At 43.7% G+C, this 13,967-nt stretch overlaps 1 protein-coding gene across 5 annotated transcripts in view; it reads right to left on the bottom strand.

Annotated features, from left to right (window-relative positions):
- ubr4 (ubiquitin protein ligase E3 component n-recognin 4) overlaps window positions 1-13,967 on the bottom strand; it is a 203,486-nt gene that overhangs the window by 121,344 nt on the left and 68,175 nt on the right. For 3 of the 5 annotated variants that reach the window (XM_080215508.1, XM_080215509.1, XM_080215511.1), the window contains exons 37-40: window positions 12,981-13,128; window positions 9,598-9,831; window positions 1,396-1,599; window positions 489-671 (exon numbers count right to left, since the gene is read on the bottom strand). In XM_080215508.1, coding sequence (XP_080071634.1) covers window positions 489-671; window positions 1,396-1,599; window positions 9,598-9,831; window positions 12,981-13,128 — 769 coding nt within the window. The remainder of the gene's footprint in view (window positions 1-488; window positions 672-1,395; window positions 1,600-9,597; window positions 9,832-12,980; window positions 13,129-13,967) is intronic. The other 2 variants (XM_080215510.1, XM_080215512.1) reach the window with 1 other exon arrangement.

Raw genomic sequence — 13,967 nt, 5'->3', positions numbered from 1 at the left:
AGAGAATCAAAGGTTATTGGGAATAGATGACAACGTAGAACTTAAAACACCAACACATCAGCCACAATCTTATCAAATGGCGAAGCAGGCTCAAGAAGCTGACTGGGCTATTTCTGCTCCTATTTTGTATGTTCCTACGTACTAGACAAGTGCAAGTTATTATGGCCATTAGTTCAAATCCAAATGCAACAAATTGTGAAACTGAATTTGATAAATCAGGCAACTTGTAGAACAGCACCTGCCAGGTTTATTTAAAAAATCTAATCAAGTTCATTAATATCCATCAGGAGAACGTCAATGTCTTGTCTGTTCGATACATGACTTCAGTACCATATGTGGTTGCCTTGCAAACTACCCAGTTGTCAGTTGTAAATGTGGTGTGGCCTTGTCAATGTCACTCACAGCATATAGAAATTGTCTAAAAAGTGAGTTACAGTAAATTCCATTCCAGGGGACATTCAAAAACTAAATGTGATAGTGGAATGCACCTTTCCCTTCTCATGGCTAACAGCCAAGTGCTGTCGCCGGCCATGTGGAGATGAGAGGACGCACATCGCCACACGACGCAACACATGTGCACTGATTAGCTGCCGGATTGTCTGCCCTTGGTCTCCACTGTAGTTCATCCGCACATTCTCAAAGGCCCCTTCTTGAGAACCCAGGGTTGGAACCTACAAGATCAAAACATTCAATTAGAAGCATCAGAACATCAAAAACCTAACCTGAATAATTCTCATGAAAACGAATCTTAAAAGAAGCAAGACAAAACTGAGAAGCAAGCAACAGCTCAAATTAGACAGAACACAAACAACTTTTAAACATTCCCACCCCACTTGGTTTAAAACAAAGTGGTGAGCAAAATTATTCTAAATGTGAGGAGCAGAACCATTAGAATTCCTCCAACAGCAGTTACTCTACCACAGCCTGCCCTGCAATACTCTACTAGTAATGTAATTTGCCCCTCAAGATAAGTACCACATAATCTATTCCTGCCATTCTCCTATATCTCTTTATACTTCCAGGAAAACAATCAGAACCAAAGAGTGAGGCAGTGGGAGCTGCATGATAAAGTAAAGGTGGAAGAATTCGCCAAGCTTCACCCTCACGGAGGTTGTTAATTCAACCCTTTAACGTGTCACTACTTTGCAACAATTGGTGTATAAATGAATTACATATAGGTTTCTGTTTACTGCTAGCATAGTATGGCGTATTGTGATGGGAGGGCCAGTTCTAACAACCAAATTATATGGTAGGGGTGGTTTGCACCATGTGATTTAACTTTGTATGATAGTGAATTTTTTCGCTGCTTGTTACAGAGGAATATCACAGTTCACATATATTACACAGCATTACATCACTCATCATATTCAATTACTGTACCAAACACTTTCTAACCCTTAACACTCCATTTCCAGTTCCAGGGCGTACCATCAGCTGGTCAGTCATTTCCATGTTCTTCTCCATTGTATGTAGATCATCAAGTGCTTGCTGGGCCCGGCTGCTGCTACCAACCGCTGAGGCTTGCTGGAAATTTGTCTGGATAGCATCCATCAAGAAGACGAGCATATCAAGGACTAACCCAGCAGTACAGCAACCAGACTGGGAAATGGGAAGAGGAACAAGGTTAGAAGATAGAACAACAACTGAGTCCTCCTAACTGATGCAATGGATTAGAGATGGGTTCTTTCCCATTTGGAATCTGGGGTGAATCCAATCCAAGCTGCCAAGATGAAAGTCTCTGCTGATTCTAAGAATCTGATGTGAAATTGACCAACTGGCAAGAAGCTCAAAACTATGGATGAATAGCAAGCATTAAAAAAAAATCACAAGTGGACAGGTGCAAAAAATATTTTGAAATAGCACTGGAACATTGTATTCCAGTCTCTTTGAGACAAAAAACAAAGGGGTCAAGTTATATTTACAACTGTACAGAGCTCTGGTCAGATCCTATCTGTACATTATTAATTCTGGGCACTGGAACTCAGGAAGGACACATTGGTATTGGAGGAGTGCGTAGCAGATTCACTGGACTGTAAATCATGGGGCAGGTTGCATATTATATTCATTTGAATCTAGAAGGTTAAAGAATAACTGAAATGAGGTGTTTTTAAGTGATTAGAAGATTTGATAGGAAGTGTTTGATGGGACAGTGCAGAGGGATGCATGACTCTGCATTTAATCCATGCTGCACTTACTGTGGGAATGTTTGATGGAGCACTATGAAAGGGAACTTTGCTCTGTGTCGACCCTGTATTGTTGAAGTATTTATTGCTGTAAAAGTTCCAGTGATGTATTCTCATCTTTTATCTCACTGATCCACATTATAAAAATGAAAAAGGACTTTTCCTATATTTACTAGGGAGAATATTAGTGGACTTGCATGTACATGGTCATAAAGGAAAGCTGATCTTGTCAGGCGTATATTTCTCATTTTGTAAGCACAATGACCAGCAGTGTTCGTGGGAAAATGTCAACTGGAAGCGGGGGGGGGGGGGGGAACGACCCAATTACTGAGCTACAACTTCTAATGACTTTACCAACTAAATTAGAAAAACATTGATTTTTTTCGCTTGAGCTCCTCGATTCATGTACAATTCCAGCTGACAATGCCAATATTACTGATATGCTACTCTGACACTTCTCAGAGCAGTTCAGGTACTGTTAACATCTACCCAATGCCCAAATGTCTCCATGATAAGGTAATTTGATGTGAAGACACAGAACACCACCGAACGAGCACCACACCAAGACCACGCTGGAGAAAAACACTTCGTACAATTAATAGTCAATTATGTAGCAATTACATTCTGACCACCCTCATACACCACAGGATGTCTATGATATATTCCAGTGTCCGGTAGTATGAAATATGTCTCTTTACATTGGCACAGTGGTTAGCACTACTGCCTACAGCACCATGGACCTGAGTTCAATTCTGACCTTCAGTGACTGCGTAGATTTTGCATTCTCCCAGAGTTAGCATGGGTTTCCTTGGATGCTCCAGTTTCCTCCCACAATCCAAAGATGTGCAGGTTAAGCAGATTAGCCATGCAAAACTGACCCTTAGGGCAGAATTTTCCCATCTCACCCACCATGGGAATCATAAGGGGCAGGACATAAACGGTCTGCAGACCTCAGATAGGATTTTCCGGTCATGGGTGAACACGGCTAGAAAATCCTGCTCTTGGTATCCAAAGATATGCAGGTTAAGTGGATTGGCCATGGTAAATGCTTGGTGTTACAGGGATAGGGCAGAAAGGAGAGCTTGAGTGGAATGCTCTTTCAGAGAGTCGGTGCAAACAGGTGCACTGCAGGGATTCTATGGTTCTTTAGTCTTAGCCACATGGTGTATCTGCAATTCTTTGCATTTTTATTCATTAACTCTCCACTCTGAATTTAAGCGAGCCAATTAAAACATTAAATTTGTATGTTAGACACATTTTGAATTCCCAAATCACCATGGATACAAATATCCTTTAAAGGTCAAACAATAATTTGATAATGCCATTCAATAGGTTTAATTACAGTGCTCAGAGGTGGTCAGTACAGCAACAAAACAGGAAACACATTGCCAAAACTTGTTAATGATACTCAAATTTTCATAGCTCTACCAGCAACAGAAACTAGCAAAAAGCAACTGGTTTCAAATCTAGCAAAGAACAAAAATGTTTCTCAGCACTGAAAAAACGTGCACAAAATTAAAAGAACATAACAAATAGGAGCAGGAGAAGGCCATCTAGCCCTTCGAGCCTGCCCCGCCATTCAATAAGATCATGGCTGATCTGTCGTGGCTCAGTTCCACATTCCCGCCCTCTCCCCATAACCCTTAATCCCCTTGCCTATCAAAAACCTATCAACCCGCATCTTAAATATATTTAGCGAGGCAACCTCCACCACTTCAACGGGCAGAGAATTCCAGAGGTTCACCACCCTTCGAGTGAAGAAGTTCCTCCTCAACTCCGTTCTAAACTGCCCCCCTTTTATCTTGAGGCTGTGCCCTCTAGTCCTACTGTCCTTTCTGAGCGGGAAGAGCCTCTCCACCTCTATCCTATCCATCCCATTCATCATCTTATATGTCTCAATGAGATCTCCCCTCATTCTTCTAAACTCTAACGAGTACAAGCCTAGTTTATTCAGCCTCTCCTCATAGTTCAACCCCCTCAACTCCGGTATCAGCCTAGTAAACCTCCTCTGCACTCCCTCCAAGGCCAAAATATCCTTGCGTAAGTGCGGCGACCAAAACTGCACACAGTACTCCAGCTGCGGTCTCACCAGCGCCCTGTACAGTTGCAGCAAGACCTCCCTACTTTTACATTCAATCCCCCTTGCTATGAAGGCCAGCATCCTATTTGCCTTCCTGACCACCTGCTGCACCTGCAGGCTGGGTTTTTACGACTCATGCACAAGGACCCCGAGGTCCCTCTGCACCGTCGCATGCTGCAGTTTTTCGCCATGTAAGTAGTAGTCCTTCCTACCATTATTCCTACCAAAGTGGATAACTTCACACTTGCCAACATTAAATTCCATTTGCCAGTTCCTGGCCCATTCGCCCAGCCTATCTAGATCCTTCTGCAGACTTTCCACACCCTCCGCACAATTTGCCGTTCCACCAATCTTGGTGTCATCAGCAAATTTCGACACTATACACTTGGTTCCCTCCTCCAGATCATCTATATAAATGGTAAATAGCTGAGGCCCCAGCACCGACCCCTGGGGCACTCCACTAGTCACCAACCGCCAATCCGAATAGCACCCGTTGACCCCCACTCTCTGCCTCCTATTTGACAGCCAATCCCCTTTCCATGCTAACACCCTACCCCCAACTCCATGCCCCCTAACCTTCTGTAATAACCTCGTGTGGCACCTTATCTAACGCCTTCTGAAAATCAAGAAAGACCACATCCACTGGCTCTCCTCTATCCACCGCCCTAGACACCTCCTCATAGACCTCCAATAAATTCGTCAGACACGACTTCCCCTTAACGAAACCGTGCTGCGTCTGCTCTATCAAACAATTCTCCTCAAGATGCCTCGCTATTTTCTCCTTGATCACGGATTCTAACATTTTACCTACAACAGACGTTAAACTAACCAGCCTATAATTCCCTGCCTTTTGCCTGCCACCCTTCCTAAACAATGGCGTAACATTAGCCATTTTCCAATCTTCCGGCACTTCCCCGGAATCCAGCGATGTTTGGAAAATAATCATCAAGGCATCCACTATCACCTCCACCATTTCTTTCAGAACCCTTGGATGCATTCCATCCGGTCCTGGGGACTTGTCCACAATCAGTCCCTCCAGTCTGTCGAGCACTGCCTCTCTAGTAACAATAATGTCATTCAGGCCCTCCACTCCTACCATCTTTCCATCGCTAATACCCGGCAAACTAATCACGTCCTCCTCCGTGAAGACCGAAGCAAAAAAGTTATTCAAGGCCTCAGCCATTTCCCCATCCCCGACCACTAAGTCCCCCCTCTCATCCTCTAAGGGTCCAACGTTCACCCTAGTCAGCCTCTTCCTTTTTATATATTTATAAAAACTCTTACTATCCTTTCTCATATTAAGTGCTAGCCCAGCTTCATAGTTTATCCTACCCTTCTGCATCAACTTCTTCGTCATTCTTTGTTGATATTTAAACCTCTCCCAATCCTCTTCTCGCCCACTACTCTTAGCTACGCTAAACGCATCCGCTTTTAATTTAATACTCTCCTTTACCTCCTTCGTTAACCACGGCTGATTATCTCTCCTCCTACGACCCTTTTTAACCACCGGAATAAATTTCTGCTGAGCACCAAGAAAGATCTCCTTAAAGATCCCCCACTGTTCCTCAGCAGACCTACCTTCCAATGTGCTCCCCCAGTCAACATTCGCTAATTCCTCTCTCATCCTGTCGTACTGCCCTCTGTTCAAACAAAGGACACAGGTCCGGGAACCCACTTTCTCCTCCTCCATCTGCATTAGAAACTCCACCATACAACGATCACTCTTCCCAAGAGGATCCTTCACCACGAGGTCCCTAATTCTACCTGCCTCATTACATAATACCAGATCCAAGATAGCTCGCTCCCTTGTCGGCTCCAACACACACTGTTCAAGGAAACTATCCTGGCAGCATTCCAAGAACTCTTCCTCAAGCCCACCGTGTCCAACATGGGTCGACCAATCAATATGTAGACTGAAATCCCCCATAATTATCGCCATTCCATTCCTGCACGCCGCATTTATTTGCGCGTTAATAGCCCCAGATCATTATTTGGGGGCCTATAGACAACACCCACCAGTGTCTTCCTCCCTTTTCTGTTCCTAATCTCCACCCACAACAATTCCACATTCTGTTCTTTGGCTCCTATATGATCCCTTACTACCACCCTGATTCTATCCTTAATCAGCAGAGCTACGCCCCCCCCTTTTTCCTCCCGCCTATCCTTCCTAAACACTTGATACCCCTGGACATTCAGTTCCCAGTCCCTGTCACCTTGCAGCCATGTCTCTGTAATGGCCACCAGATCACATCCATTTGTGCTGATCTGCGCCACCAGCTCATTCACTTTATTCCGAATGCTTCGTGCATTCAGATAAAGTACCTTCATCCCAGCCTTCACCTATACCCTATTTGCCAGAACACCACCAACCTTACTCACGCCCCCTACTCCCTTTATTATTAGGACATCCTTGGCCTCTTCCTGTACCTGTATCCTCTCCTTTACTTTCGACCCTGTAATTTCACCTACCCTCGCACGCACCCCCCCCCAATTAGTTTAAAGCCCTACCTACAGTCCTATCTACACAATTCACCAGGACTCTGGTCCCAGCACGGTTCAGACCAACCCCATCCCACCTACCCCAATACTGGTGCCAATGCCCCATGAATTCAAACCCATTCCTCCCACACCAATCCCTGAGCCACCCATTCACTTCCTTAATCTTATCAACCCTACGCCCGTCTGCACACGGTTCAGGCCGTAGTCCAGAGATAACCACCTTGTCGGTTCTACTTTTTAATTCCGTTCCCAGCTTTTCATACTCCCTCCCCAGATCCTCAGTTTGCATTGTGCCTATGTCGCTGGCACCCACATGTACCACAACGACTGGGTTCTCACCCTCCCACTCCAGGTTCCTCTGCAGCCCAGATGCGACATCCTGGACCCGAGTACCAGGCAGACAACACACCCTTCTGTGCTCTTTGTCATTGTGACAAAGGACAGTGTCAATACTCTTAACCACACTATCCCTCTTCACCTTCTATTTGTCTATGTCCTGTGTCTGCATCACTGTACCGTGTGCAGTTTGCTCACCAACCTCACAGCCCTCGTTCTTGTCCACACTGGAAGCAAGAACCTCAAACCTGTTATGCAGATTGAGAGGCTGAGGCATTTGGTCCCCACCCTCCTTCCTCTTCTCAGCAGCTCCCTCCTGCTCCTGACCCTTAGAGTTAGCCAGTCTAGGGGGTGTGGATGTCTCTTGCACCCCATTATCAAAGAACTAAAGATTACTTTAAAACTGCATTAGCATTGGACACATCACTTTCAAACACTGCTCCTCTAAACTATCTCCACAGTGCCCGTGCATTGATCAATGAGAGCAGAAAGAGTAACCAGTGCCCCAATGAAACAGACACACCTTCAATCACAGTAAAAAGTAAACTGCATCTTCTAAAAGATGAGAAATGGGCACTTCCTATTACTGGAATCAACTGCTGAGGCTTTGTGAAGGCTTCTGGCTTTCAAATGAAACAGACAACTGAACATATGTTAGGGCAAGTAAAAATCTCAACCACACTGCCACACACCCAACCACACATTGGAGTACTGAGGTGACACAATAATATGTAACTAAAGTTGAATAACTTCCACACACACACATAAAGCCACCTCACATAGCCACACACACACACACTCACACAGGCCACACAATACAATGTCACGTAATCACACCCACACATTAGGGTGTTAAGAGATTGGCGGCAGGGGCAAGGGTGAGTACAGGAATGATATCATGGACTTCATTCAGGGATAAAGGACTATTACTTACGTGGCGAAAAACTGCAGCAGGCGACAGTGCAGAGGGACCTCAGGGTCCTTGTGCATGAGTCGCAAAAACCCAGCTTGCAGGTGCAGCAGGTGGTCAGGAAGGCGAATGGGATGCTGGCCTTCATAGCGAGGGGGATTGAATATAAAAGTAGGGAGGTCTTGCTGCAGCTGTATAGGGCATTGGTGAGGCCGCAGCTGGAGTACTGTGTGCAGTTTTGGGCGCCACACCTGCACAAAGATATTTTGGCCTTGGAGGGAGTGCAGAGGAGGTTTACTAGGCTGATACCGGAGTTGAGGGGGTTGAGCTATGAGGAGAGGCTGAATAAACTAGGCTTGTACTCGTTGGAGTTTAGAAGAATGAGGGGACATCTCATTGAGACGTATAAGATGATGAATGGGATGGATAGGATAGAGGTGGAGAGACTCTTCCCGCTCAAAAAAGACAGTAGGACTAGGGGGCACAGCCTCAAGATAAAGGGAGGGCGGTTTAGAATGGAGTTGAGGAGGAACTTCTTCACTCAAAGGGTGGTGAATCTCTGGAATTCTCTGCCCGTTGAAGTGGTGGAGGCTGCCTCGCTAAATATTTTTAAGACACGGGTTGATGGGTTTTTGATAAGAGAGGGGATTAAGGGTTATGGGGAGAGGGCGGGAAGGTAGAACTGAGCCACGACAGATCAGCCATGATCTTATTGAATGGCGGGGCAGGCTCGAAGGGCTGGATGGCCTACTCCTGCTCCTATTTCTTATGTTCTTATAAGAGAAACTGGGACTGCTCCCCTTAGAGCAGAGAAATTAAAGGGCATAAAACACGTTCAAATTCATGAAAAATGATGTTAAGAGTAAGTATGAAAAATTATTTCAGCAAATGGTGGGAGCAGATTCAATAGTCATTTTCAAAAGGGATTAATTATGTACTTATATTTTCAGGGATGCAAGGAAAGAACAGGCTTGCAGGACAAATTGGACCTGTCCTCTCAAAAGAACTGGCACAGGCACTATGGACCGAAGGGCCTTTTATCTGTGCTATAATGTTATTTTCCCCACTAAGTTTTCTCCCTCCCAGAAGTCACTAACTCTTGTTGGGACTAAATTTTAAGGGGGTCAAATACAAATGGCCATTTGTCCTGACAGTGAATGCTGCTGAGCTATTCTGCTGAAGGTGTGACAAATCCTGTCCTGACTTGATGGTCACATGCAATTTCCAGATGGTATCAGCCGGTAACTACCAAGAACAAGAGCCTTTGTTAATCTCATATCTCCTCCGCACTGTCCCGGGTAATGCAAAAACAGTATAGATCCAGAAATCAAATGCAATATGTCCTGATCTGTGCAAGTCAACAGCTCATTACTGTTACTGTACAAGGCACAGGGGACCTGTGGTGTAAAGTCTGCAGAATGATAAGAGTTCCTGGATGCTAATATAACTAAAATGATTATTTCTGAAATCCTTCAAAATGAAGTAGACCATGACAACATCAAAAAGTCTTACAAATTCATTGGCCAACTATTCCACAATAGCACACTGCCTGAGCAGACTTTGTCCCTCAATTTGGACAATGTACTCACCACCTGGCACTGCAGCTCCTCCCTGCATCCCTCAATCTGTTTACACAAAGTACTCTTCTTTGGCTTGTCATCCTCACCGGTCTTGCCATCTGCACTCATCACTTTACATTTATCTGCTGGTGAAGTGCTTTGGTGCCGCAGGGCACTTTCTGGAACACGGGGCTCATTCTGGAAGGCAGATGATTCCTTCAAGGTAGAGCTAATGCCACTGCTCGGACTGCGTTTTACCAGAGCCTGCGGAAACACCAATATTGTACTTGTCAATTCCATTAAAAAACACCCACAGAGAAAGGAATATGGAACAGAGGCAACCAAAATGCAGCCCCAGGCCCTCATTGTTCAGTCCTATTTAAACTGATATTTGTTTGTCTTGTTCAAATGTCATGGGCCTGTAGCTTTAGAAAGGGTTGCTTTTATTGCTATCATTTATTGATGGCTAAATCCTAAATTAGGCATCACAATCTGTTAGTGTCAGCAACTCAAAATACAAGCATGAACAGGGACAGGGGTTTGACTTTTATATCAGGCTCCAAGGCTCCATGTGTGCCATAATGATGGAAAAATTATGTAGAAGTCTCTTAAGTTGCACTGGCTTCAACATAATCTTTACTGGCTTTGCATACAAGACTGAAATGTTTGTGGTTAAAAACGGAGAACCCAGTTCAGTTAGTCTGGAATTATTTTTCCAAAATCAGTGGAGGCAGGGTTAAAGAATACTTTCTTAGACTGAGTTAGAGTGACTCCTTCTAGGATACAAATATACTAATGACATAGGTAGGGCTGGAAAAGAGCTTCCCTTGAGGGAGTATGAGCAGCTCAGCGCCAAATTAAAAAGTAGCTCCTCAAACCTGAGCCACAAGCAAATTGGCATAAGGTAAATAATAGAGAGATGAATGCATGGCTTCAAGATTAGTGTGGGAGAATGGGTTTTGATTCATGGACCACTGGCATTAGTACTGGGGAAATGGGAGCTGTACCGCTGGAACAGTCCACATGGCAGCGCAATAGCACAGCAATTAGCACTGCTTCTTCAGAGTGCCAGGGACCTGGGTTCAATTCCCGGCTTGGGTCACTTTTTGTGTGGAATTTGAATGTTCTCCCCATGTCTGCATGGGTTTCCTCCAGTTTCCTCCCACATTCTGAAGATGCACTGGTTAGATGCTTTGACCCAAACAGGCACCGGACTGTGGTGACTAGGGGAATTTCACAGTAGCTTCACTGCAATATTAATGTAAACCTTACTTATGACTAATAAATAAATTTTAACTTTACTTCTACCTGCGCTATGCCAGGATCAGTGTTCTGGCAAACTGTATAACTCGGGTGATAGAGAGGTTTTAAACTGAATACTGGATAGAAGGGATTACTTGAGAGCAGATATGGTAAAGCAAAACAACAAAGTAATACAGGAAGGCAACAATTTGGATAATGACTACCAGATAGAAACAGGGAGTGCAGAATATACAATCTTAAGAGTGAACCATCGGAAAAGGCCAGAGATTGCAAAATTGGTAAAAACAGAGTTTAACACCCTGCATGAAGCATTTGCAAGAAAAGGGATGAGTTATTAGCACAAATAAAAACATGAATGACCTGATAGGCATTACAGATACATGGTTGAAAGGTGATAAGGCTGAGTTTTAAGTGCTGAAGGGTATGTGACATATCAGAATGACAGAAGTTCGGAAAAGATGGCAGTGTAGCTCTGGTAATTAAGGATGGTATTGGTTCAGTAGTGGAGTCAGTTTGGGTAGAGATTATATGTTAAAGCTAAGAGGTTACTTGTGGGAGTAGTTTATAGGGAGCTTAACAGTAGTTACACTATAGAAACAGCTTACAGGAAAAAATAAATAAGGCATATAAGAAAGATACTCAATCAACATGGGTGACTTTAATCTACACATAAACTGGGAGAATCAATGTAGCCTGGAAAATGAGTTCATAGCATGTTTTCAGGACAATTTCTGACAGCAGTGTGTTCTGGAGCCACCAGGGAGCAAAGCTATTCTGGGTGTGGGTAATGTGCACTGAGACAGGATTAACCAGTAGCCTCATGTTAAAGGAGCCTCAAAGTGACAGCGATCACAACGTGATAGGATGTTACGTTCAGTTTGAAAGCAAGAAATGTGCATCCATGACGAGCGTCTTACTCGCCTACTCATGCTCTTAACTGGTACGCAGGTCCATTCAACAGTGAATTAAGGGGTCAGGCCTGGAAACATGAAAAGCATAGTAAGACTGTGACAGAGTAAGGGTGCTGTGACATAGTAGTATTTTTGCTGGAGTAATCATCCAGAGACCCAGGTTAATGCTCTGGGACCTGGATTTAAATCCCATCCTGGTAGCTGTTGAAATTTGACTTCAATAAAAATCTGGAATTAAAAGTCTACTGATGAGCATGGAACTATTGGCAATTGTTGTAAAAACTCACCTAGTTCACTAATGTCCCTGAGGGAAGGAAATCTGTTGTCCTTACTTGCTTTGGCCTATTTGTGACTCCAGATCCATGGCAATGTGGTTAATTCTTAAATGTCCTCAGGGATGGGGGCTAAATGTTGGCCCAGCCAGTGACACCCAAATCCTATGAATACATTTTTAAACAAGTTTCTGAGGAATGATGGTGAATGAAGATTCAAGGGAGGTGGTGTGGGGATGGTAATAAATCTCGTCAATGGTCAGGATATGAGGCTTTGAAATTCAGCTTGGCTTGAGCAGGACACAAAGATTCAGAATTTTAGTAGTTAGCCTCAGCAAACATCTAGTGTGAAGCCAGAGTGAGGGTTTGGAGTTTTTGGTAATAACCAAACAGGATGGTTTAGCCAAAAGGTAGAGCTGACTGATAGTAGAACATATATGAAAGCTGAAGCCATGTCTACAGTTAATCTAATCAAAAAGTAACAAATGTGGAACAGGGTTGAAAGATGGAACTGGGGTAGTACTGAAGTGATCCTGTGGCTCAGGTGCAGAAGTCTTCGCTACAGATTTTCTGTTTTTAAGTGTCCAAGACAGGCAGCCCTACAAGAGATGGGCCAAAGGAAAGGTATGTGGAATGGCTAACTTGGGAAAGTTTGAGAAAAAGATTGTGTGCTTCATAGGGAAGGTCATTGACTGGGGTGGACAGGTAAAGGAATCACAGTGAAAGAGTTTGGAACAGGTGTGGTGGGAAAAGTAAACACAGACTTGGAACACTGGAGGTGGAGTGGAGTGGGCCAGACAGTAGGCACAAATAACATGGGCTTTAAAGACGCGTGAATAATGATACAAATAGAATCTGAAATGTGGTCACCAAATTAATTTGCATAAACATTGACTGACATATGGTACAACGAAGCACTAAACTGGTTTCATTATTGCCTTCAGTACAAATTATTTTCATCACATACTTGACAACTTCCGTCTTCCTTTGCTCCACAGTCACAGAAGAATGATCCATACTTGGCATAAGAAATCTCATGATCCTTGTGACAGACTTTAGCACAAATGGTGCAAACTCCTACTCCTTCCACCATTTTACAGGTGTGACAGTGATACCTGAAACAGAAGATTAAATTGAATCAGTTTATCCTCCCCCATTCACAGTCATGCTTAATCTCGCACAAACACCATTTTAAAACAGATTTGATGTTATACATGCTTTGTGATTTAAGCCTTTAATAAAGAATAGATCACAGAACAGTTTCCATTCCAAATAGTGGCGAAACAGTGTGCTGTCAAGTGACCTTCTCCCATCATCAAAACCAGTGCAGAACATTCCATTTGATGTTCTATGCTGAGAGAAGCATGCTTCAGGACATGACAATGGCAGAACCAATGACAACAGCACATTTTAGATGATAGCTGTATTTGCAAGAACGCGTTAATCATCTGAACACATCATCTGCCAATTTCACTCTGATGTACAAAACTATGAAATTTATCACTGATTCTTATTTCTGTTATCATTTCTGATACAGGAAGTTAATTGTTTAGTTTAAAATTTGATTACGGAACCTGCACAAAGACCATATTTATTGCCTATCTTCCTAGCTGTCAGGTACCAGCAGGAATTTAATTGTAGTCTTCCTACGTGAGTCACAGGGCCACATGTTCAAGTTCCACTCCACAGACAATGACATAATCTAAGTTCAGCAAGGGATTGCTGAATTATCGGAGGTGCCATCTTTCAAGTGGGCTTTAAGCCATGACTTGCCTGCGTTCAAGTAAACGTAAAAGATTCCAAGACACTATTTTGAAGGGGAGTTCTCCTCACTACACTGGCCAATTTTCATTCCTTGACCATCAACACTTAAAAAGATGATCTGATTATTACCTCATTGCTATTTGTGGAAACCTGCTGTACGCACATTGACTGCCATGTTTCCTACATTACA

The sequence above is a fragment of the Carcharhinus amblyrhynchos genome, chromosome 30 (assembly GCF_965287045.1).
Source record: "Carcharhinus amblyrhynchos chromosome 30, sCarAmb.v2.hapA, whole genome shotgun sequence".
Lineage (NCBI taxonomy): Eukaryota > Metazoa > Chordata > Chondrichthyes > Carcharhiniformes > Carcharhinidae > Carcharhinus > Carcharhinus amblyrhynchos.
Note: the sequence above shows the minus strand (reverse complement) of the source record. Positions and strands in the feature narration are given on the sequence as shown.